The sequence below is a fragment of the Podarcis gaigeae genome (genome assembly GCF_964106915.1).
Source record: "Podarcis gaigeae genome assembly, chromosome: Z".
Classification (NCBI taxonomy): domain Eukaryota; kingdom Metazoa; phylum Chordata; class Lepidosauria; order Squamata; family Lacertidae; genus Podarcis; species Podarcis gaigeae.
In genome coordinates this window covers 9,764,940-9,790,136 of record NC_139691.1, presented here as the reverse complement: position 1 = coordinate 9,790,136, position 25,197 = coordinate 9,764,940, and the positions used below count along the sequence as shown (strand labels likewise).

Sequence of the window (25,197 nt, the reverse complement as noted above, 5' to 3'; positions counted from 1 at the left end):
GCCGGGTTTGCCTATATGCCTGACCTAGGGGGATATCTTAGTGACTAGTTTCTAAGACCAACTTGCTTAACACTAATCATTGTTTAGCCAGTCTATCCAAACTAATTTCATCCCTCTTGAAGGGGAAGAGTTGTTTTTCTCTCTCTGGTAGGAGGAGGGCAAGAATGAATTCACAAAGTCACAAAGCAGATTGAATAGTTAAAACCTACTCAATCTTTTTTCCTAAAATGCCAGTAGTCTCCCACCACCCTACCACCTCCTTGTGTGTGAGAGGTCGTGGTGACCTTTGTTTTAAGAGCATAGTTTGTGCCTATGAAATGGCTGCTGTTTCAGCAGCAAGGAACGTTGGAAGGGAAATGGATCTCCTTCCTGGGCAGGCTCATTGTGGTGCAAAAGGCCTGTAGAGGGAGCCCTGCCCTGTGTGGCCTTAGCTATGTCTGTTTGCTCATGTATTCCTCTTCTGCTACAAACAGCCTTTGTCCTGGGCATCGGACAATGAACGCAGGAACATTTGGGCCATGTTCAGGAAGACACAGCTAGAGCTGAATGTAAAGACTGGTGATGAGCTTCACTTCTGGGTATTGCAACAGATCATTGTAGTAAGTCATGCTTGCAGTGCTTCACTGAATGAGGGTTGGTGGTGTTGATTTTTTTAACCCCTCTCCTGTCAACAGTGCACATTAAAGCTTTGGGTTTAGGGCAGTAGCCACTGAATGGCAGGGCCTGGAGCTAGCAACACGTCTTAATCTTTCCAGGGCTGCTCTGGAGCAAAAGCTCTGCATTTCGACTTTGTGAATTGATCATGCTTTCAACACCCAAAGCAGGGAATGATGCACCTGGCAAAGTGGGCTCTATTTCACCAAAGCTGGTGCCGAAATAAAAAAGTGTTGGGTCTTTAAGGTGCTATGGGACTCTTTCAGTAAGGAAGGGAGACCTGTTGAATTGCTTGCAACTTGCAACTTGCTTAGAATTGGGCTATTATAACATAGACCAAGATATGACGGGCCTGGGCAGGGAATCAATAAGAGGTTAAAAAGGGCTTAGGGTGGGAAAAAAGTTTAGTGTGGAAAAATTAATTAGTGAGTCTCAGACATAAAGGGCATAAGCATGTACAGAGTGCACCTTCTTTGCCAATGAGGAATTCCTCTATTTAAAAAGATTACTCCATAATACAGCAGTATTTCTTTATTTTTAACATTTTTTGATTCCTAGTAATGGTGACTGATGATGATCGATTATTTATAAAAAATAATAAATATTATTGTTTACTAGCTCAGTATTGTCCTTCCTGAGGTCTCATTTACACTGTACAGTGGTACCTCGGGTTATATACGCTTCAGGTTACAGACTCTGCTAACCCAGAATTAGTACCTCAGGTTAAGAACTTTGCTTCAGGATGAGAACAGAAATTGTGCTCCGGCGGCGTGGCAGCAGTGGGAGGCCCCATTGGCTAAAGTGGTGCTTCAGGGTAAGAACAGTTTCAGGTTAAGTACAGACCTCCGGAACGAATTAAGTACCTAACCTGAGGTACCACTGTACATTTAAAGAGGTAACATGCCTGTCACTGGGTTCCCCCAAAGAATCCTAGGGACTGTAGTTTGTTCAGGATGCTGAGAGTTATTAGATGACACCCCCTAACCCCCCCCCCCACATACAATGCCCAAAGTTCTCTGCGAAGAGGGATTGATTGTTTAACTGTAGTTCCAGTTCCACAGATTGATGCGGTTGATATGGTTGGGCATATCTGTGGTAAGGCAATTGCTCAGGTAAACTGGTCACAAGGTATTAAGGGCTTCTTGATAAAGAATAGTTGTGCACCTTTCTATTGCCAAGAGAGCACCAAAATTGAGAGATTCCGCCTGTTCCATTTTTTTTTAAATAAAATCATAGCCCCACAGCATATCTCAGCTTTGTCCTTCCCATCTCCTCTTTCTGGTATTTGGAGAAAAGCTAAATCTTTATCATCACTGCAAATACATGTTGACTTTCCTTTTTGCATTTGTGCTCGTCCTTAGCCTTAGTGGAGCTTTTTCTTTGGTGTTGTTGTTTAGTCGTTTAGTCGTGTCCGACTCTTCGTGACCCCATGGACCAGAGAACGCCAGGCACCTCTGTCCTCCACTGCCTCCCGCAGTTTGCTCAAACTCATGCTGGTAACCTCGAAAACACTATCCAACCATCTCGTCCTCTGCCGTCCCCTTCTCCTTGTGCCCTCCATCTTTCCCAACATCAGGGTCTTCTCCAGGGAGTCTTCTCTTCTCATGAGGTGGCCAAAGTACTGGAGCCTCAGCTTCACAATCTGTCCTTCCAGTGAGCACTCAGGGTTGATTTCCTTCAGTATGGAGAGGTTTGATCTTCTTGCAGTCCATGGGACTCTCAAGAGTCTCCTCCAGCACCATAATTCAAAAGCATTTTCTTTGGTAGGGTGTGTGTATTTTTATGTATATATGTATATATGCTTTGACTGTCATGAAGGATTGCAATGATACGAGCTTTAACAGTGAAAAAGGTGGGAGAACTGCTTGCGATTTAGAAGCTGTATTTATTCCGAATTTCCATCCAGTTTGTTTGGTTGAATTGTGCGAGTTGCTGAAGCATTCTGTAGCTGTTTACATTTATATCGAGTTCTGCTCGTGTGTCCTCATTAACCCCCCTTTAAAAAAAAGTATATGTTTTTTGAACCTGTTGGTGATTGAAACAAAAAAAATCAAACTGAGAACAACTGCAGCCATACAACTTGATGCAGCTAAAATACGCTTCAAGCTGGAGTTTGCAAACACCTTTTTTTTGCATTTATACTCATGTTGGGAATCTTAAATTCCAAGCTCCTCCACCATTTTGCCTGTTGCAGTTGGGCCACTGGCATAAAGACCTTCTCCATAAAACCCTTTCACTGTACTTTCCTTCTAGGCGAGTGTAATCTGCCTCGAGTTTGGCATAGTGTTAGAACGTGTGCCGATTATCTTGGTTAACCGCATATCATATCTAGAGAGAAGGGCAGTGTCCTTGTATCTGTGCTGCCTGAAATACCAGCAGCTACCGAGAAGCCTGCAAGTTTCTCTTTGAAATGGCTGGAGCTTTGAAGGGTGAAATAGTTCTCCACCGAGCATGCTCACTTTAGAGGGAGCTTTAATCACATGAGCAGCAACTGAATGAGGATCTGGTTGAGTCTTCCTCAAAATAAGAAGACATTTGCTGTGTTGACAGGTACAGTATCTTGTCACTTCAACCCTTTCCTTGTGCTTTCAGTAGTAGATTCCTTCCTCTTGCAGGAATACTGCCAGCTGCTAAAAGGAGGGAATCTTGGACGCAAGATTTAAAAGATGATCATGGCTGGATTTAGTTACTGTATTTTTGTACTGTCCGTTCCCCTACTCAAGAAGTGAAGCAGCAGAGCAGAATGCTGCCTCTTCTAAATCAGTGCAGGATATTTTAATGGTGTCTGGGACTTGGGTTTTGGGGTTAAAGAGGGTGGAGTGTCTGGAGAGTATCGTTGTAAAATTACCTGCTGGACTTTGGTTGTTGTTGCTGCTGCTCAGTAGAATGGTATTTATGGCTGAGTGAAAAAGTACCAGTTTTAGAACGGTTGTGCTGAAATTTTGTAAATGATTGCGATTTTACGTTTTCCTGCCTCATTTAATGTACATTTTTGGGAGGAGTGTGGGAGAGGGCTGGGAAGGGGTCGGTTAACAGGAAGTTATAAACTATTACTTAAGCATGTTGTTTCTCACTGGGATGGCCAGTTTTGCCCTCAAACCCTTTAATACACACACACACACACACACACACACACACGGATAATGGGAGGTTTGAGTCTCTTGGAGGACTGGGGAAGGGAAAATGGCCAGTAGTTTGATTTTCACTTGCCTGATGTGAAGTGTTTAAAAAAAACCAAAACATTTCTTTGTGTCAGGAATACCCATAGTTGTGTGTTCGGAACAGTGTGATGTAGACCTGGTGTCTTTGCTTTGAGAAAGAGCAAGCCAGGTATCAGTGGGGCTTGCCTTCTCTGGGGCAGGTGGCATAATATCTCTATTCAAGGTGAAAGGCCCAAGCATAGAGAGCTATGTACAAGGTGTGACCGGAAAGTTCAGTGAATGGTCACAGAAATCGGACAGTGAGAAATATTTGAACATACATTTGGAATCAGAAACCCACAAAATACTCACAATTGTGTATGGAGACAAAGCTGTAACTTGAAAGACAGTGTATGAGTGGTTTAAGTGTTTCTGTGAAGGGCGGCAAACCATCGAAGATGACCCTCAGTCTGCCAGACAGTTGAATGAGCAGAACGGCGGCAAATGTCAACAGAGTTTGTTAGTTATTGATGTGGGATTGGCATTTGTCCATCCAAATGGTGGTGGAAGAATTGCATATTCCGCGTGAAATTGTTACTGAGGTTGCTGAGTTGTCCCACCCTCCATTTTCTCCTGACCTGGCCCCACCGGATTTCTTTTTCCAAAACTGAAATCTGCACTGAAAGGGTCTGGTGCGTCTTATAGATCGAAAAATACGGTACTTTAGTGGAAGAATTGTGGAGTTGGAATGGTGGTGGAAGAATTGTATATTCCGCGTGAAATTGTTACTGAGGTTGCTGAGTTGTCCCACCCTCCATATTCTCCTGATCTCGCCCCACCGGATTTCCCCACCGACTTGGGGAGTCGGAAGGGACCCTCAGTGTCATTAGTCCAATCCCCTGCAATGCAGGAATCTCAACTATATCACGCATGACATTTGGCCATCAAGCCTCTGCTTAAAAACCTCCAAGGAAGGAGAGTTCACCACCTCTTGTGGGAGTCTCTTCCACTGTTAAACAACTCTTACTGTCAGAAAGCTCTTCCTGGTGTTTAGTTGAAATTTACTTTCTTGTAACTTGACTAGGGCTGGGCAATATCTTGATTTATAGTCCAAAACCGGTTTGAACTCCATATTATGATGTCAGTTTCGTAATTTTTGACCTGGCAATATATCATGAATCATGACTCGTGTGTGTGTGTTTGCATGCATTGCGAAAACCACAATGCAGGAAAAACTGAAGCCAGCCAATACCTCTACATAGCTCCATCTTTATTTCAGACATCATGAGGTACTTCTGTTGATGTAGCCTAGAATAGCATTTCTTTTTGCTGCTGCATCACATTGCTGACTGATGTTATGTTTGTGGTTTGCTAAGACCCTAGATCATTTTAACATTAGGCACAGGTATGCTTCCTAAGTCTAGAACCTGAGATTTGTCCCTGTTGAATTACATTCTGTAGCCAGTAAACCAATCTATGCTTTTGAGGGAAACATTTCCACACACACTTCATTTATATTCTTGCCTTGTTTAATGGTTTCATGATCTGTCCATATGATCCGCAAGTCTATCTTTATAATCTTTTATAAATAATTTTTTATTAAATTTTACAATTTTATCATCATCACAATCATTATTTCAAAAACAAAATACTTTATAAATCCTCTCCCCCCCCCCCCCCGTGACTTCCTTCAATTTCCCTTTCTGGTTTTTTTGGCATATTATCTCACCCTGCTTATTGGTTAATTCTTACTCTTCTTCACCTATCATTTTAACATCTTATTTCTATTTCTGCATTTTGTAAATTGCAAGTATTTAATCAAACCCTGCAAGTGAGTCCATTTCTTCCCATTGATTCTGTATATAAAACATAAATTATTCCCATTCCTTCTTAAAATCTCTATTGTCTTTATCTCGAAGTCTTTCCATTAGTTTAGCCATTTCAGCATATTCCATCAGTTTTCCTTGCCATTCTTCTTTAGTTGGTATTTCATTGCTTTCCCATCTTTGTGCTAGCAATATCTTAGCTGCAGTTGTAGCATACATGAACAGTTACTTTCTTCTCTTTCGGCAAATCTTGACCTGAAATAAAGCTTCTGGATTTTTCACAAAAGTTATCTTCAATTCATCGTAAATCATTTCCCAATATTTTTAAATTCATTTACAATTCCACCACATATGAAAGAATGTACCCTCTTTTTCCTTACATTTCCAACACTTTTTGGAACCTGTTTTAAACATTTTTTTTCCATCTTTGCAGATGTAATATACCATCTATACATCATTTTCATTTAATTCTCTTTTAGCAGTATACAGTCAGTAAATTTTAAGTTCACTTTCCATAACTTTTCCCAGTCTTACATTTGTATATTGTGTCCAATATCTTGTGCCCACTTAATCATTACACTTTTCACCTCCTCATCTTTGTTTTCCCATTCTAATAAGAAATTATACATTTTCTTTAGAAGTTTGGTATTCTCATCTATAATTTATCTTTGGAATCTAGATATGGTGTAACTAAACCCTTTCTTATTGTCTTCTTTAAAAACCTCGTTTATTTTACGATATTGCAACCAGTCATAAACATAATCTTTTATATCACTAAACTCCTTAAGCCTTTATTTCCCTTCTCTCTCTTCTAGTAGATCCCTATATGTGGGCCATTCTCTTTCCATATTTATTTTTTGAATTGAGATTACTTCTAATGGAGAGACCCACCATGTAGTCTTTTGTTCTAATAGGTCTTTGTATTTCCCCCATACCTTTAAAAGTGGCTTCCTAATTATATGATTGTAAAATGCTTTATGAACCTTCCCTTTATTATACCATAAATACAAATGGCATCCAAATCTGTTATCATGTCCTTCCAGATCTAACAAATCTGTATTCTCTAATTTGATCCAATCCCGGATCCAAGTAACACAGGACGCTTCATAATAACATTTAAAATCCGGAAGGGAGAATTCTCTTCTGTCTTTATTGTCTGTAAGTATTTTGTATTTTATCCTTAGTTTCTTCCCTTTCCAGATGAATTCTAGGATAGCTTTTTGCCATTTTTGAAAGCATATTGTACAACTTAGAAACGGTATTGTCTGGAATAAAAACATTGTTGGCAATACGTTCATCTTTATCTTTATCTTTATAATTTTGAGTCTCTTGTCATCCAGCAAGGGAGACATGTGGTTTTTTAAAATTGTCAGCCAGAAGAATTTAAAAGAGCTATGTTAAATACACTTTGGAATGGAAAATAACTTTAGCATAAGTAAACTGTCCTTGAATATGATTTTTTTTCTTAGCTGGTTGCTGGTCCTGGCCTAGGACTGTACCTTCAGATGCATTTGATGTTTGTAATGCTTTTCATGAAATGAGCTTTATTATTGATGACTGTTGTAGAAAATTTGATTTGGTCATATTTAAAAGTCCATTCTCAATGCCTTTCAACAGACAAATTATTTCTTTTTGCAGAACTGAATGGAGAATGTTGAATAACCACAATTAGAAATAATGCATTTACTGTTAATTGCACAGTTAAAAGGTGTAATTGGTTATCAATTCAATTCAATTCAATTCAATTCAATTCAATTCAATTGAAATTGGTTATCTTTATGCTACTTTCCATTGGTTTTGCCAGCATTGTGTGAGCTGCACAAGTATAGAAGAAAAGATACATTTCAGTGTATAACAAATAATGCTCGTAACTTTTTAAAAAAAGTTTCTAATCTAGTTTCTCAGCTGCTTATGTGGGGCTTGTGAACACATGCACACACAAACACACACACACACACACAGTGGTACCTCGGGTTACATACACTTCAGGTTACATACTCTTCAGGTTACAGACTCCGCTAACCCAGAAATAATGCTTCAGGTTAAGAATTTTGCTTCAGGATGAGAACAGAAATCGTGCTTCGGTGGCACGGCAGCAGCAGGAGGCCCCATTAGCTAAAGTGGTGCTTCAGGTTAAACACAGCTTCAGGTTAAGAATAGACCTTCAGAATTAAGTTCTTAACCCGAGGTACCATTCTGTGTGTGTGTGTGTGTGTGTGTGTGTGTGTGTATATATATATATATATATATATATATATATATATATATATATATAGGTAATGGATTGTGAAACCTCTAAAGAAAGCAGGAGGGCACTTAGTAGAAATTGTAGTGAGCACGATCACATGGTTCTGTGTAATGCCTTGCTCCTGCCTATGACTACCAAGCAGTTTCAAATTCACCTTTTCTTGGCAAAGAGCATGGATCACTGCCACAGAAGTGTAAACATGGCCACTGGTATTTAATTATCAAGAAAATCTTGTGTAGGCCACCTTTTGAGGCATAGCTTGCTCATGGTTGATTGTTGTTGTTTAGTTGTTCAGTCGTGTCCGACTCTTCGTGACCCCATGGACCAGAGCACACCAGGCACTCCTGTCTTCCACTGCCTCCTGCAGTTTGGTCAAACTCATGTTAGTAGCTTCAAGAACACTGTTCAACCATCTCGTCCTCTGTCGTCCCCTTCTCCTTGTGCCCTCAATCCTTCCCAACATCAGGGTCTTTTCCAGGGAGTCTTCTCTTCTCATGAGGTGGCGAAAGTATTGGAGCCTCAGCTTCAGGATCTGTCCTTCCAGTGAGCACTCAGGGCTGATCTCCTTAAGAATGGAGAGGTGTGATCCTTAAGAATGGAGAGGTGTGAATAAGAATAGGAAAGAAAGCCTTTAAATTAAAAGCATATGCAGATGATTTAGTAATAACAGAAGATCCATTTGAAAGCTTACCAAAAATCTTAGAAAGAACCCACGAATTCGGCCAGGTAGCAGTATTTAAATTGAATATAGATAAAACTAAGGTCTTGGCTAAAAAAATATGAAGGCTCAAGATAAATTATAATTGCAGGCGTCGCGTGGTCTATCAATTGTCAAAAAATTTAAATATTTATTAATTAAATATCTTGATCACTGCGGAAAGCATAAATTTATATAACAACAATTACATTAGGACATGGAAAGAGATGAAAAGAGAATTATTAATATGAAACAGATTGAATCTCTCATTTTGGGGGAGAATTTACACAATTAAAATGAATGTGCTGCCCAAAATGTTGTTCCTATTTCAGGTGATTCCAGTGATAGGCAGGGCAGGATGCTTCAAAGAATGGAAGAGACACTTTTCAAATTACATCTGGCAGGGCAAAAAGCCCAGAATAAAACATAAGTTACTTATAGACATTAAAGAAAGAGGAGCCTTTGTCCTACCAGATTTGAAGATCTATTACGAGGCATCATGTCTATGCTGGTTAAAAGAATGGGTTTTTTTTAACTATATAATAAGGAAAACACTATACACAGTATGGGATAAATACAAAGGCCTATTGGAACAGAAAACTCCCTGGTGGCGTTCATTTTGGTAAAGAAAAAAAGCATTAAAAAAGAGGGCAACCTATAAAGAATTATTGAAAGAGGAGGCAAATCAATTGACGTTAAAGAAATTTGAAGAAATTAGGCATTATATGATAGATTAGGCATTATATCATCAATTGAATGAAACCTTTAAATTAGATAAGAAAAATTCAACAGAAAATTCAAAGCTAGAAAAAGAATTAATACAAAATAAAAGCAAAGTGTTATCCAAAATGTATAGATTATTATTTGATTCGGAAGTAAAGGATGAAGAGGTAAAATAAGTCGTGATTAAATGGGCAAAAGACTTTGGGCATACGATACAGATGGATGCATGGGAAAAATTGTGGACCAGAGATTTAAAATTTACGGCGTGCTACACACTAAAAGAAAATGTTATGAAGATGTTTTACAGGTGGAATTTAACACCTAGTAAACTAGCAAAGTTGTACAAAACAAACTCAAATAAATGTTGGAGGTGTAAGTAGGTAGAAGGAACACTTACATATGTGGTGGGGATGTAAGAAAATTAGAAACTTTTGGGATAGTATTTATGAAGAATTGAAAAAAATGTTCAGACAAACCTTTGTAAAAAGCCGGAAGCATTTCTCTTGGGTTTATTATCATCAGATATCCCAAGCGATAAAAGGAGGATATTTTTATATGCCACTACAGCGGTAAGAATGCTTATTGCCAGAAAATGGAAAGGCGAAGAGATTCCAACAAAGGAAGAGTGGCAAATAAAGCTATTTGAATGCATTGAGCTGGCCAAAATGACAGAAATAATTAGGAACCGAACAACCCAAAAGTTCAGTAAGGAATGGGAGTGTTATAAAAATTACCTAGAAAAAAATTGTTCTCAAACAAAACCCTTACAATGCTTTGATTAACTTTTGCAAAAGACAAAACAGTTATAATTGAATAACCTATAATTAATTGAATAATTGAATAACTTAATACCAAGAAATGAAAAGTGTCTAAAGAAGGCAGTTAAGGAAAGAAAAGAATAACTCAAATTGAGGTGGTGGACGGAAGTCAACACACAGAACTAGAGTGGTTAGGTTTGATAATTCAGAATAGTAATCATGGGTTATTGATGGTGGGAAAGATATTTAGTTGTTACGTATTTTTATGTATTTGTTTATTCTTAGTTTTAGTTTGAATTTTGGATGGCATTTTTTTTGCGTATGTATGTAAAGCAAAATTCAGTAAAAAATATTAAAAGAAAGAAAGAAAGAAAGAAAGAAAGAAATGTAAAGTAGCTACAAATCCAAAGAAACCGTTTGGCATTATTTTTAACCTCCCTTGCAAGCCTGAGCTGATTCTGAGCTTTGACCAGCTTGGTTTTCTCCATGCAGCTGTGTATGCTGGAACTGGAAGTCTATAGCAGACACTCACAGTAAGGTTACTGTTATTTCTCTATCCTACAGTTTTTACCCATATACAGTGTTACCTCGGGTTACAGTCACTTCAGGTTCCAGACGCTTCAGGTTCCAGACTCCGCTAACCCAGAAATAGTACCTCCGGTTAAGAACTTTACCTCAGGATGAGAACAGAAATCACGTGGCAGCAGCGGGAGGCCCCATTAGCTAAAGTGGTTCCTCAGGTTAAGAACAGTTTCAGGTTAAGAACGGAGCTCCGGAACGAATTAAGTTCTTAACCCGAGGTACCACTGTACTCTCAATCTGCCTTCCACACTCCAAGTGTGGATTTCTCCACAAGTGTACACAGTATTTACATATAATTCTTCTACTTCTCCCTTCCTGCTTGACGTATTCCTTTTAAGGAGATTGTACCCCTCAGTTTCTACGTTCCAGTCATGAGTTTCAGTAAAGCTTATTCGGTCATATTTTCCACCATGTATTAAGAGGTCAAGTTTTTGCTTGCTTATTTATTATATTCTGTGCATTTGTGTAGAGGCAACTGAAATGCACACTGCTGCCTCTGTCCCCCTCCATAGGGAGTCACCTGCCATCACCACTTGATGCAGCAACACTTGAGGGTGCGGAAACAACTCAGAATTGGGAGTCACTGCACACATGATGGAAATTGTTAACCCCAACTTGGTGCAGCCATTTTATCTATTTATCTTCAACTCTGTTGTTGTTGTTTAGTCGTGTCCGACTCTTCGTGACCTCATGAACCAGAGCACGCCAGGCACTCTCCTGTCTTCCACTGCCTCCAGCAGTTTGGTCAAACTCATGTTTGTAACTTCGAGAACACTGTCCAACCATCTCGTCCTCTGTCGTCCCTTTCTCCTTGTGCCCTCCATCTTTCCCAACATCAGGGTCTTTTCCAGGGAGTCTTCTCTTCTCATGAGGTGGCCAAAGTATTGTAGCCTCAGCTTCAGGATCTGTTCTTCCAGTGAGTACTCAGGGCTGATTTTCAACTCTGATCTTCAACACTTTTAATGTGATTACTGATCTGTCTTTCCTCATTTATCCTTATAATGGTGCCCTCTGAGATGTGAATAGTACTGGAGAACGAAAGAGATCTTGCAGAGAATTCTTTTTTTTTTCTTGCAGAAGATACCTTGTTCCTTCTGCCTGAAATGTGGATGTTCTGCTACTGAGCTGTGGCCTTTCCTCAGTAGTCAGGGTCAGGGAGTTGCAGCCCAACAGCATATTTGGAACCCAAGGTTGCAGAACTCTGTGTTAGGGCAAGGGATATAACTCAGTGGTGGATTCCATGTTTTGTTAGCAAAAAGTTCCAGGTTTGGTCCCTGACATCTTCAGTTATAAGGATTGGGCAACAGATGATGTAAAAGACTTCTGTTTGCCTAAGACCATGCAGTGGTCCAGTGACCATTCAGTGAGGTTATGTAAATATTAGCAGCTGGAAACGCTGTGAAATTTATTCCCCCCCATGTTTCAAGTTGTTTTTCTTTACTTTGCTGCACATGTCAGAGAGGTGGCAAGGTTGTCTTCACCCAATGCATGTTACCCTATTCATTTCCTTGTGCCAAACTTCTATTTGCTGAAGCTGGCACCTGCGCAGGTATACTGGCTGCCTGAAATCTACTTACCTCAGCTGCACTGCAGCTTCCATTTTCTAAGTGTATGGATATTGATTTGAGGGAGAGTGCATGAAAGAGGAATCCTGAAGAAGCTTATGGGAGACAGGTAGATAACAGCTAACATGCTTAAAACAGCTTAAAACACCAAAGGTTGGGAGGTGGCACAAATGGTAACACAACTTCTAAGGAGATGATTGTGGGCTAGACAGACCAATAGTCTGACCTGTTTGAAGGCAAACAGCTCTGTGTCTAGACTAGTGCTTTTCAAACCTGGGTCCTCAGCTGTTGGACTACATCACCCATCTTCCCTAGCTAGCAGGACCAGTGGTCAGGGATGATGATGGAAATTGTAGCCCAACAACCGCTGGGGACCCAGGTTTGAGAAACCCTGGTCTAGATCATAGAATCACAGTGGATCATTTCCTCATGATTGTCTTGTGCAGCACACAGCACACCCTGTAAATTAAACCATCCGGGTAGGTGTCTCCATGTTACCTGCTTCCTGGTCCGTTTGAGCACATTCTGTTAAAAAGCCAAGAGCCTCCAGGAGTCCTATAGAGGATGAGGATTTTAGGACCTGCTGCTATGGAAAATTTCCTTTTTACTCCAAGCTCTTACTGTCTGTCCATCCTTCTTGTGTCCAATAAGGGCCCTTGTGCATGACCTCTTGGGTGTTCTGCTGATGCCAGTTCTGTTTGTTTTTTTTAAAAAAGCAAAAGCTGGTTCCTTGGTGTGACAAGCTTCCGAATTTAATGTCTTGTGGAAGAGCAGGGCTGGCCAGGTGTGGTGTTGACTGTCTACCTGGGGATGCAAGAAGCTACCTTACACAGAGTCAGACCGTGGTTCCATCAAGCAAATTACATGGGTAGGCACTCTCCAGGGTTTCAAACAGGGAATCTTTCCCAGTCCTACTTGGAAAGGCCAGTGACTGAATCTGGGACCTTCTACATTCAAAGTATTTGCTCTGCCAGAGAGCTATGGTCCTTAACACAAAAGAGCTAGGAGCATAGTGTTATACAGGGTCATACCATTTGTCCACCTAGCTCTGTATAGTCAGCACTGACTCGCAGTGACTCTTCTTCGGGGTTTCAAAGAGGGAAGCGCCAGGGAATTTAATCTTTGCATGCCAAGCAGATGCTCTACCCTTGAACTGTTCCTCTTCCTGTACAGCTACTCCCCTCTCTTTCTTAGTGTGTGCTTCTTTGAACACAGCTCTTGGGTTCTGTGATGGAAGAAAGGCAAGATATAAAAGTAAAAAAAAAGCTGATAAAACAAGCATTTGCCTGTTTCTAGAAATCAACCCCCAAAAACATTTGAAGTAGGGGTTTTTTTTTGGGGGGGGATATATCCCTGAGTCTTCAAAGATGCGGTGTTAAGTTCGAGAATTCCTTCCCTTTTTAAGAGTCACCTGGGGGCTTTAGGAAGCTTTTGTTTTTTAACCCTGTATTGAAGAGCTTATGTGTGTGTGAGAGAGAGACACACGCTAGCAATTTTGAAATTTCATTTGTACAGATTTGGTTGCTGCTAATCACTGTGTTGGAATTGCTTTAAGAGGGTGGCAGATTCACTGTGCCTAACAGTCTCCAGAACATACGATAATCTGGTAAATCCCTCTGATCTAACTGCACAGTATATGCCTGCACGAATGTGCTTTTAAAAAAAGAAAAATCGTTTGCACAAACTATACATGCCCTGGAAATTTGCTGCTTTGGGGTGTCCTCAACCTTCTCCTATTGCAGACAGTACTGCTGATGTCCAAATTATTAATGCCCAGAAAGAGGAACCAGAGTGCTGCTAAGAGGGAATTAAATGGGAAAACCACCCCCCTAAAATGCACATTCCTGTATCTTTTTTCATTTTTGAGAGGATCTGTGCTTTCCTCCCTTCCTTTTGGTTTGGGGCTTTAGTTTAAGGTAATACTTGGTAGGCAGGTGGGTTACCTGAGCCCAGAGGAGATGGCTCTTGGCTACCTTGTGGGGCTTTTTTTTTGCACCATTCATATTGGGGATGCCTTCTTTTGTTTGCCGGTGCCTCTTGCAGACATGTGTGTGGGCTTGCATTTGAAGATGGAAGTAGCTGTTTTGCTGGAATTTAGCAACTCCATTTGTTGAAGGGAAATAACACATAGGCAACACTTTCTTCCTCTCTCTACGCCCCCCTACGCCCCAAAAGAAACCCCCCACTGGAAGGCATCAGAGAGGAAGGCATCAGAGAGGATTGGCATTCAGTCACAAAGGAAAATGCCACCTGGAAATCTTGCTTCCCATTTCAAGGGCAGCTCCTGCAGGACATGTTTTCTACTGGGCTGGATTCTTGCATTCCTTTTCTTCCTTTTTAAAGAGCCCAAATAGCTTTAGACCTGAAAATGTGGAATCCGCCCTGTTGTTTCTTAGCTGGCTTTTCTTATTTTTATAAAAAACAAAGAAACCAGCAACTCAGACCAGGATCTTCTCTACTTTTTCAGAGAGAGGTCCCTTTCTAAACTGGGCCGGGGGTGCTGAACAGAGAGAGAGAGGCAAACACTAGCTGCTTCTTCTGGCAAAGAAAGAAAGAGAAGGGGGGAAAATGGCAGGTCGTCGTATGTCTGTAAACAATGCAGTTATGAAATGGCAGTCCTCAGCTGAGCCGGAGCATGCTCACAAAGCAGCCTGTAGGGGGAGGTGATCTGAGAGGAGATGATCTAATTCAGAGCAATTTTGGGGATTGAAGGGAAAGGCCAGGCTCCATCCCCCATGACAGAGCAGAAACGAGACTTCTGGGAGTAGGGCCTTGTAGGCTGTGTCTGGGAGCTTGTAAATGGGTCTGCTGCTCTTCCTGGGGTCTTGGCTACTGGGTGGTGAAGATGCCTTGTTTTCTGCTTGGGTTTTGTTTGCTTGTTTTTAAATGCTTTTCCAAAAGGGACCAAGTCTTAGCTGATGACTTTATCTGGGCTTAGTGGGGATATAGACCTTTGGGTGTAGTTCCTTCCTCTTAGTCCTCCCCCTCCTCACAGCTTTTCTCTCTCTGTTCCTCATGCTGAAACCCTCCCCATCCCCCATTTAGCTAGAGTGCCTGGTTTACTTTGGCCTTTTCCTCCTACTGGCTGAGTCTCATTTTGAACATTTTTTTGCACTCCTTGGTGGGGAGGCCTTGCACACTCCATTTCACAAGCACATGTTTGGGGGCAATGGGGATGGGCACCCATGATTGTGTTTTATTTCATACCTGTCTGAATTCTCTCCATCTAATCTTCTGAAATTTAGAATCAGCCCGGTACAGGGGAAGGAAAGGAGAAGGGCAGTTCTGATTATTTGGGGGTGAAGGGGGGCAACCTTTATTCAAAATGGTAACTTCTGGGAAGTGAATACTCTGTATGTGTGTTCTCTATCTGACATCTATCTCTCTATCTTGCTATATATTCTCATATTCATTATTTGTGTTTTTATGGGCCAACAATCCTAGTTGGGTTTGCATTGCCTCTTCTCTCCCTTTATAACGCTTTGTTTTTGTTACTCTTGTAGGTCTTCTAGTGGCCTGAGGTTTTCGAAATGGACTGTTCCCTGCCATCAAGAAGGTCCTAGTTTGCGAGACAGATCCTAAGCATGTTTACCCTTAAGTAAGTCCCATTTTATATCCTTGAGACTTACTTTCAGGTAAGTGTGCTTAGGATAGCACCTTAAATGCTCTTCTTTCATCTCCCTCCTCCCTTCCTGATGTGTCTTTCGCCTACCCTTAGGGTTATGAGACCAGAGGTTCAGGATAATACTGCAGTATTTTTTGCGGGGGAGGGTAGCAGTGACAGCCTGAGCAAAGAGACAGTCTCCCTACTTTGTGTTTGGGCATGGAGTTCTGCATTGACCCTTGCAATTAATACTTAATAGCTCAAAGGGCCTCTGTGATTCCTTTCCTTTTATGTGTGTGAATGTGGGAGGGTGGGTTTAATAGCTGTGCTAGACAAGAGGTATTGTCTTGGTGAGCTGGACTTATGAAATGGTTTTGAATATTAAAAGGCACACCTGAGAACAATAGGGAGGGAGATTTCTTTGTTTGATTGCTGTGGGCCCCATGCTGCAAAGGGCCTCAACCTGCAAAGAGGCAGTGGGGGGAAATGATGATGCAACCAACGACCTTCCTTTTTTTTATTTTTGCATCCTCCGTTTTTTTGGGTCTTATTCAGGAATGTGCAGCATCATTTATGGGCATCTTCGGTGTGCTTGGGCTATCAAAAATCACGCCTATAAAATGCTTTTCAAAGTATCCTTCTCTGCATCTGCATTTTAATTATTTTTAAAAATAAATCAGTAAAATTAATACTGGTTAATAATTGGCAGCGAAAACACTTGGCTTCCTTGTTTCCTTTCCTGCCCTGCCAGTGTTAAGGAGGCCAGTTAAATAATAATCACCAAGGTATAAAGGATGCTGCATGGTTTTAATCTCTAGTTGTTGGGAGTTGCATTATTTTATTTATTATTAAGGGCTTTCGTCTATCAGTTTTGCCTCCTATACATATTGCATGCTTAGGCTGTTTTTCCACAGTACGTGAATAGTTTCTTTGGCGAAACAAAATCCTGGAGTACGTGATTAGAATGCGGTGGGTTTTTGTGTTGGTGTGGGGTTTCTTTTTACTAGAGATGGAGGTGTGACGTTGTGACTCTAGAAGCATTAGACCCTTGTGTTGGGTGGGATGTGGGGCTGTGTTGCAAGAGATGGGAAGGGCAGCCCAGCTCTTCAGAATCATTTTGCTCCATGCATCTGTATGTGCTTTATAGGCCTTTCAGAACATTCCTTCTGCTTGTTTTTTGGGGGGTGGGGGTCCAATTTCCTGCATGCAGATTTTGCTCTGACTGGGTACAGTATTTTTATACTAGCATGGCTAGATGTTAGCCCTCCCCTTCATTTGTTTCCTGCATGTCTTCTGTGGGTTGACCTATTTCAGTTGAAATAAGAAGGCGTTGCTTCTGGGTTTCCCTTTTGTGTGTGTGTGTGTGTGTGTGTGTGTGTGTCTGTGCGTGTGCGCTTCCAAATGATAATTTCAAAACAACATCATCAACAAAACCACAGACCAAGAGAAGCCCAGTTAAGGATGGCACCTTAGCATATTGAGCACCTCCTCTGTGTGAGAAAGGGTGTGGGGAAGAGTAGGAGGAGTGAAGGCCGAAGAAAGCTGTGCTTTGCTGTTGAAATGCATGTGTAGTGGTTCCTTTTAGTACGTTCTCATTAGATAGATACATGTTGCTCCAGGATAGGGTTCTGAGAGTTCCTATCATGCCTTGCTGGATCCTTGTTTGATGGGAATTGGAGCCAAACAACATCTGGTGGACTACAGGCTCCTTGTCCCTGGTTTAATGCAAAATGGAACCTGTATATATTTGTAGCAGGGGAGGGAAACCTTGACCCTGGTGGCCAAATTGAGCCCTCCTGACTTTTCTGCCTGGGATTCAGTGTTTGGAAAAGATGCTCATCCTTGGGGTCTTCAAGAGCATTCCTTGCATGCACCTTCTGTCATTCCAAGGTAGCAGCAGAGAACGGGACTCAGAAATGGAATGGAAAACCATTCCTAGCTTGAGCTCTTTGGATTGCCATATCCCCCACCCCCTTTCTTTAAAAAAAAAAGCTTCTACAAAGGGGCCTCACCAGCTCTAGGCTTTGAGATGCAATGATTTTTTCCACTGTGTTTCTGTGTGTGCATGTCATATAAATGCATATCTATGCCTAACCTTTGTGATGAATCTCCAGCAGCCGAAGATTAATAATCACTCTGTTGTGGGCAGGGAGAATGGAGGAAGACAGCTGTAGGAAAAGGGAGGGAGGAGAGTGATTAGGAGACTCTTATTCTGAAGCAGTCTTTGCTTGGCCGTTGGCTTTTGTTTGGGAGTGCTGTTAGAGCAGACATTTCTCTGCATGGGAGGGTTGGGTATAAGATTTCTCTGCCAATCAGGAGCCGACAGATTGGGGCATGGTGGAGTGTGAGCAGAAGGGAAGTTTGCTTTGCATTTAAGTGGGTGTGGGAGGAGAAATGGAGGTACTGTCACAGTTGTTGGGGGAAACATGTTGGGGTGGGCTTTGGTGGGTGTTTGGAAGGAGCTGGTTGGGCATTGCAGTCTGTGGCTGATTTGTGGGGAGCAGTGTGTGGCTCGAGTCTCGTCTTTGGGGCAGGGTGTAGGGTTCTCCATGGCTCTGTTTTGTGAGAAATACCATTCAGGCTTGCAAACGCTGATTGCAGTTCATATTTATAATTTGATCAAGGTGGTGGGAGTTTGCATCCTTGGCATTTTCATGGAGTTGAAGCAAGTGCCTCCTTTGGTTATAATACACTTCAAAACCCCACTCCCCTTCTCCCTACAAGACAAAGAGATAAAATAGTCCTCATTTAAACACCACTGTTGGATTTGGGATGTTGTCTTTTGGTGGAGTGAAACTTAATTTTAAAAGAAAATAAGGAGCTTTTGGAAGAATGGCTGCAAATGGTGCTCAGTGTATACAAGGCTGGCAAAAGTGTCTAATGGGATGGCTGATTTTGCATTCCTGGAGGTAGGGATCGTGAGCACATTGTGCATTGTCTTTGAAAAGCATTGTTGCATGAACTTTGTGGAAGTGTTCAAACTGTTGGTTACGGCTTGCTCTGTCTTCATAGCCTACTCTGTTGACTACCTGCAAAAGCCTTTGCCAACTGTGTTGGTTGGGGCTGATGGGAATTATAGTCCACAATATCTGGAGAGCACTAGGTTGGTGAAGGCTGCTCTACAGTATGTTCTGGTTTCCCAGGTACTTCAGAGAATTTTGAATTTCCTCTCTGTCCCTAAACAATACCTACCTTGTTTGATAGGGGTGTCTGTTTTAAAGATCCTCAAGTATAGCAATCAAACCAGCCACCTCAAACCCTGTGGCGTTTTGCTGGAATTGAAGCACACAAATGAAATGCCTGCTGCCAATTTTTATTATGGGGCTGGGATAGTGAGAGAAATTGCTTTTGGTGAGCATGGATGCAAAAGAGCCATAGCCCTTTGTTAGAGTTCTTGCCATATGCATGCTCATCGTCCCAGGTTCAATCCCTGGCATATCCATTTGGAGCTGAACATGTTCCCTGCCTGAAACCCCGGGGAGCCTCTGCCAGTCAGTGTCTACAATACTGAGCTGGATGGACCAATGGGTCTGACACATTGGTCCATCCAGCTCAGTATTGTAGACACTGACTGGCAGCTCCCCATGTTCCCTTTTTTTATGCTAACATGGAGTGCCCTGGTTTTTCTTTTTCGTGGCTTGCACTTTGTTCGCAGCCATGAAACACACCTCTTAACAGATGAAACATTGGATTAGTTTCTAGGATTCTGGGTCTCCCTTGAAAGGGAGCTGCTTCAGTGTATGCTGCACACCTGATTCATGTTTGCTCACCCTCCGATGCTGCGCCTGTTCAGTGTGTCCCAGACTGACACTGGGACTGGCAAAAGGGGGGGCCTCTTGGAAGGCAAGTTCATGGAGGACAAGGCTAGCAGTGACCACTGGAGACATTGACTGTGTTCTTCTTCCGCTGTTGGAGGCGTCTTGCCTCTTGAGTGTCAGTTACTGGGAGTCGCAAGTGAAAAGAGAGTGCTGTTGTGCTCTGAGGTGCTGCTTGCAGGCTTCCTATTGGCACATCTGGAAAAGCAAAATGCTCACTGCCTGTAGCAGGAAGGATCTGGGGGGCAAAAGGACACATACCTTCTTGTCTGCAAGAATTCATTTAACACAGTGCATTTGCTTCTGAGCACAGCCAAGTAGTTTACAGTCATACCTCGGGTTACAGACACTTCAGGTTGCATTTTTTCAGGTTGCGGACCGCCAAAACCCGGAAGTACCAGAACGGGTTACTTCCGGGTTTCAGCAGTCGTGCATGCGCAGAAGTGCTAAATCGCGCTTTGCGCATGCACACAAGCACCGAATTACAACCCGCGTGTGTGCAGACATGCCACTGCGGGTTGCGGACGCTGCAGGTTGTGCCCATGCATCCCACACGGATCATGTTCGCAACCCGAGTGTCCACTGTACTCTTACCAGGAGCATAAGAAGCTGTCTTTTGCCAGGTGGAACCATTGGCCCACCTACCTCAGACCTTGCCCAGCCCTACTTGTGGCTGCCGGGGATTGAACCCGGACCTTTCTGCAGGCAAAGCAGATGCTCCAGAACTGAGCTGTGGGCCTTTCCAGGAACCTATGAACCAGCGTTATACAGAGTCAGACCATTTGTCAGTCTTAGCCCAGTATTGTCAACTCGGACTGGCAGCAGCTCTTGAGTGGAGACAGGTTCATTTCCCACATTTTGCTACTTCATCCTATTATTATTTTTCTTTTGTATAAACACAAAAAAACCTGGTGATGCCAGGGATGGAACTGGGGTTTTTCTGCAGGCAAAGCATATAATATTCTCCACCACTGGGTTATAGCCATTCCCCCAGATCTCTGGGAGATAGGGAGGATTACTTATATTGTTTATTTCTTCGTAAGGTCCCTTTGCCATAAGATCCCAAGGTGGTTTGCAGCAATAGAATACAGTGGACGCTCGGGTTGCGAACATGATCCCGTGCAGGAGTGGCACGTCTGCGCATGCGCAAAGCATGATTTAGTGGTTCTGCACATGCACAACTAATCCGTTACGGTAGTTCCGGGTTTCGGTGGTCCATAACCCAAAAAAAACACGCAACTTGAAGTGTCTGTAACCCGAGGTATGACTATATACAATTATAAAAGCAAATGAAACCATTGCAGTTATAAAACACACAATTGGAATGGAACAATACAAATTCAAGCAGAAGAGGGGGTTCTGCAAAACAAAACGCTTTAGCTTTTGAATTTAGTTAATAGTTGTATTTTGTTTTTCCAGTGACAATTTTCAGCTCAAAGCGGCTCACAATAATAGCAGTGACATTAAAATTGGCCAGCATTACAATAGCCACAACCACGTCATAAACACAATAGGATATAAATACGGCAGAAAGTGAATGAAGTAAACAGTGCAATTCAATACAAACTCAATAAAAGAAATGGCTGCTGAGCGCCGGCCTTGTGCCAGGCGACATACTGGCTTTTGCTGCACTGAACACAGAAGCAGTGCAAAAACCTTTCATGGTTGTTCGTCTAGACTTCTTTTTCACCTTCGAAGAAAGGAATCAGTTGCTTCTGTGTTGTTTTTGGAGGAGTGGAGCAACAGGTTCCGAAGAGGAACCAGATTGTCTTCCTGTCCATCAAAACGATAAAGGGCATGGAGCAGTTCACCTCGGCTGCAGTGCCTGGGACTTTGTAGCTTAGAGGCAAGGCAAGTCAGAAGTGACATGGTAGAAGTTTATGAAACTTTGCAAGGCATGGAGAAGTGGATAGGGAAAAGCTTTTGCCTCTCTCTCATAACACTGGAACTAGTGGACATCCAATGAAGTTGGACGTTGGAAGGTTCAGGACAGACAGAAGAAAATACTATTTTTTTTACACCGCACGTGGAACCCTCTCTTACAGGAGGCAGTGATGGCCACTAACTTGGGCTGCACAGATTAATGGAGAATAAGGTTGACCAGCGACTGCTAGCCATGATGGAGGCTGTGTTCTACCTCTGTGGTTGGAAGTAGGGATGCTTCTGAATGCAAGTTGCTGGAAAGCACAGGAAAGGGCAGGTGGGCTCTTGTGCTCAGGTCCTTCTTTAAGGGTTCACACGGGCATTTGGTTGGCATCTTTGAGAACGTGATGCTCTACTAGATATGCCATCGACTGATTGAGCATGGCTCTTCTTAACGTTAATTACTTGGAGGTTTTGAGTTGGATGCGTTATCTAGATCGCCAGGGTTTGTTTCAAACACTTAACTCTGCTGCACTATAGGACTTAAGTGATTATTTTTACTGTTAGCTTAGTCTTGCTTTTTTTGGAAATATTTTTTGTCGTCGTCTTCATCCCCACCCCCCTCCGGATACTTCATTTCATTTTTATGTTTCTATATTCGGCCTATTATTGCCTGTATTCCTAAGTACATAGACCGGAGAAAAAGTTGTATGGAAATGTGAAGCTGCTTTATTTATTTCTGGGTTAGATAATTGGTCTTCATAGCCCAAAACTATCTCCTCTGAGTGGGAGCAGCTTTTGAAGATCCGAGACTTCTTAGCAGAGACTCTTTTTACATCAGGGGTGGGAAACCTCAGACCTAGAGGCCAAATGTGGCTCTCTCGGACCCTGCCTCGCCCTTGGGAGCCTTCTCAGACCAGTCTTTCTGAACCTTGGGTCCCCGTATTTTATTGGACTACAACTCCCATCATCCCTAGCTAGCAGGACCAGTGGTCAGGGATGATGGGTGTTGTAGTCCAACAAACATACAGGGACCCAAGGTTCAGAAAGGCCGCCTTAGGCAATGCACTCCCCTCAACCACATATCCTCCTTGAGTCTTTTTGCCTGGCTGGCAAGCATCTTGCTTTCCTGGCTGGAGGATAGACATATAAGGAACACCAGGTTAGGGTGAGAGTTCTGGCTTGAATTAGACCCATGTAGTGAAGATTATATGGGAATGTCAGAGACTGCCTTAAACCCTTATATAACCAGTGGTCTGCAGGTGAGTTTCTCCTGCAAGTTCCAAAGATCTCAGAAGCCCCACTCTGCAGTAACTCAGAGCAGAGCTTTTGAAGTGGCTTGCCCCCATTGTGTAGATTAGCATTCCTATTGAGATACCCACTATCTTCACTTTCCAAAAACAGTTTGCTTCTTTCTGTTTCCTCAGCTGGATAAATGGATCTTTGCCACATGTACCTAGTTTATATTGGTTTTGCTTTGTTTTAAATGTGTCAGCTGCTTTTTTGTACTTTTAACTGTTTGTTTGTTTGTTTTGCTGCTTTTATTGTGCATCATCACCTTCATACAATTTTACAGAAGGCAATTGATAAATTAATGGTGATAACAGTAATAATAATTTGAATCGAAGTTATTCTACTTCCTAGCTGTGGGAAACCACTAACTCACTTTCCTAATTAGTCCCACCAAGCCTCTCCATGTGGCCAAGCCATGCTCATATATGATGTCAGGGTTGATGGGAGTTGTGGGTCTTGCACAGTTGGCATTTGTCAATGTCAACAATCAGCTGATTGTTGTTGCTTCTATCCTTTCTCCAATGATCATCTGGTCAGGGTATAACCACTACACTTCCTTGTAACTTTCTGGCAGTTTCTTATTGCAGTTACTTGGGAGTACATTTTTCTTTTTTTGTCTATGGAACTCAGCTCTGGTTTGGGGAAGAAAGCATGTCCTACTCAGCAGTGCCTCTTGCTAATTTATAAGCATATAAGAATCTGAATTTCCTCTCCTCCCTTTTTCTTTTAGCAAGCTCTAATGAATAAAGGAGAAGCCAGAAAAGAGATTTGTATGAAGACAGAGCTGCTGAAAGATATCACCAACAGCAAGGAAGAAGGTAAGCAATGCATTCTGCTTGAGGCTGACCTTATGGGCATCCTTTTCAGGCCAGAACACTTGCACTTCTGGGCCCTCTTGTGAACCTTAGGGTGCCTGCTGTTTAAGGGAGGAAAACCTTGCATTAAAGCAAGAATGCAGGCAAACAACCATGGTATTTGACCAGGTGAATTTGTTATCGGCATATATTCAGGCTGTGCAGAAGACACCCCAAATAAATGTAACACAATCCTATGCGGGTCAACCCAGAATCAAGTTCTACTGAGTTCAGTGATGCTTATTCCCAAGCAAGTAGAATGGTGATCTAGGTCTTGGAGCTATGCAATGGGTTTAAAACACACATTTTATTTCCTTTCTGAATCTCATTGGTAAAAAAAATATGTTTTGGATCTGCACTGGTCAAGTCCCTAAGAGAGGACAAAGTGAATGTAGATCTTAGATTTTTAATTGTAGCAAAAATTCCTTTAGCAGGGGTGTTCAACCTCTGTGTCTTACAGTGCTCCCCGTCAAAGGAAAACCATTTTAAAAAATGAATATAAACCACCACAGGTATACACACAACTTGAAATGTTTATAGTGTTATTTAACAGCTGCAAAACTCTTGCAGTTCAGTGACACAGATATCTATCAGAGTTCCTCAGTGAAATGTGAATTTGAAGAAACCACCAGAATGTTTGTTTTCTGTTGAGAATGTCCACCTTGTTTGTCTGCTTACAGTTGTATACTATCTTAAATTTGAGGCAGCATGTGTGGAATTAGCTCATTTTATATCCTCATGACCCTGTTGTGGGAGGGTAGACTTGCCTGAGATTGATCTTGAGGGACAATTTGAGAAATGTCCTTTCTTATAAGCATAAGAACTCCCATGCTGTAAGGTGGACCAAGAGTGTTGGCTTTGAATGTGGGAGATTTTGGTTGAGCTAGTTTGTGGTCATCTGCAGAAATAGTGTCTGTAGAAAAGGTGTGAAATTGTTGAGAATATTTGTGCTCATCCTTGTACTTCATTGATCCTCCCCCCCCCCCCACAAATATACACACAATGAAGATCAAGATAGTTATGAGCAGCACCCGGTGATAAAACAGGCTAACAAGGCCCTGGAGTACGGGCCATAATTTTCGTAATACTGCACTGGTTTTTGATGAAAATGAGGATTCTAGTGCATAAGGTGTGTGTGTGTGTGTGTGTGTGTGTGTGTGTGTGTATACCCACACCCACACCTGTATACATAAACACACACACACACAGAGAGAGAGAGAGAGAGAGAGAGAGAGAGAGAGAGGCAAAGAGAGTATTCCGGAAGGGCATTCATTGCAGTAGAAAAGTAATACTATGGTTATTAAAATAATGAGTTGCTTTATGAACTTTGCTTTGTAGAACAAATAAAATAAAGTAAGTTGATCAAAACCATATCTGCAGATACTGTATACAATAAGTAATCCATATTCTGGAAAGCCGTTCTTGAATAAAAATATCTTCAGTGGGTGCCTAGACAAGTTCCCCCCTATATTGGTCTAGTTATCAAAGGAGCCAACTAGTTTGTGGGTTAAAAGAATAAGCAATAATACAATCATTTTAATAAACTGTTAAATACAATAGCACTGCCTTTACAAA

The 25,197-nt window shown here is 42.0% G+C and overlaps 1 protein-coding gene across 23 annotated transcripts in view; it reads left to right on the top strand.

Moving 5' to 3' along the window:
* The window catches only part of EHMT1 (euchromatic histone lysine methyltransferase 1), a 143,102-nt gene that overhangs the window by 44,284 nt on the left and 73,621 nt on the right, over positions 1-25,197 (top strand). For 9 of the 23 annotated variants that reach the window (XM_083721609.1, XM_083721621.1, XM_083721623.1 and 6 more), the window contains 2 exons: positions 15,697-15,791; positions 23,499-23,586. In XM_083721609.1, coding sequence (XP_083577735.1) covers positions 23,508-23,586 — 79 coding nt within the window. In that variant the 5' untranslated portion in view covers positions 15,697-15,791; positions 23,499-23,507. Of the gene's footprint in view, positions 1-483; positions 600-2,711; positions 3,205-15,696; positions 15,792-18,093; positions 18,198-23,498; positions 23,587-25,197 lie in introns of those variants that run through there. The other 14 variants (XM_083721604.1, XM_083721612.1, XM_083721617.1 and 11 more) reach the window with 6 other exon arrangements.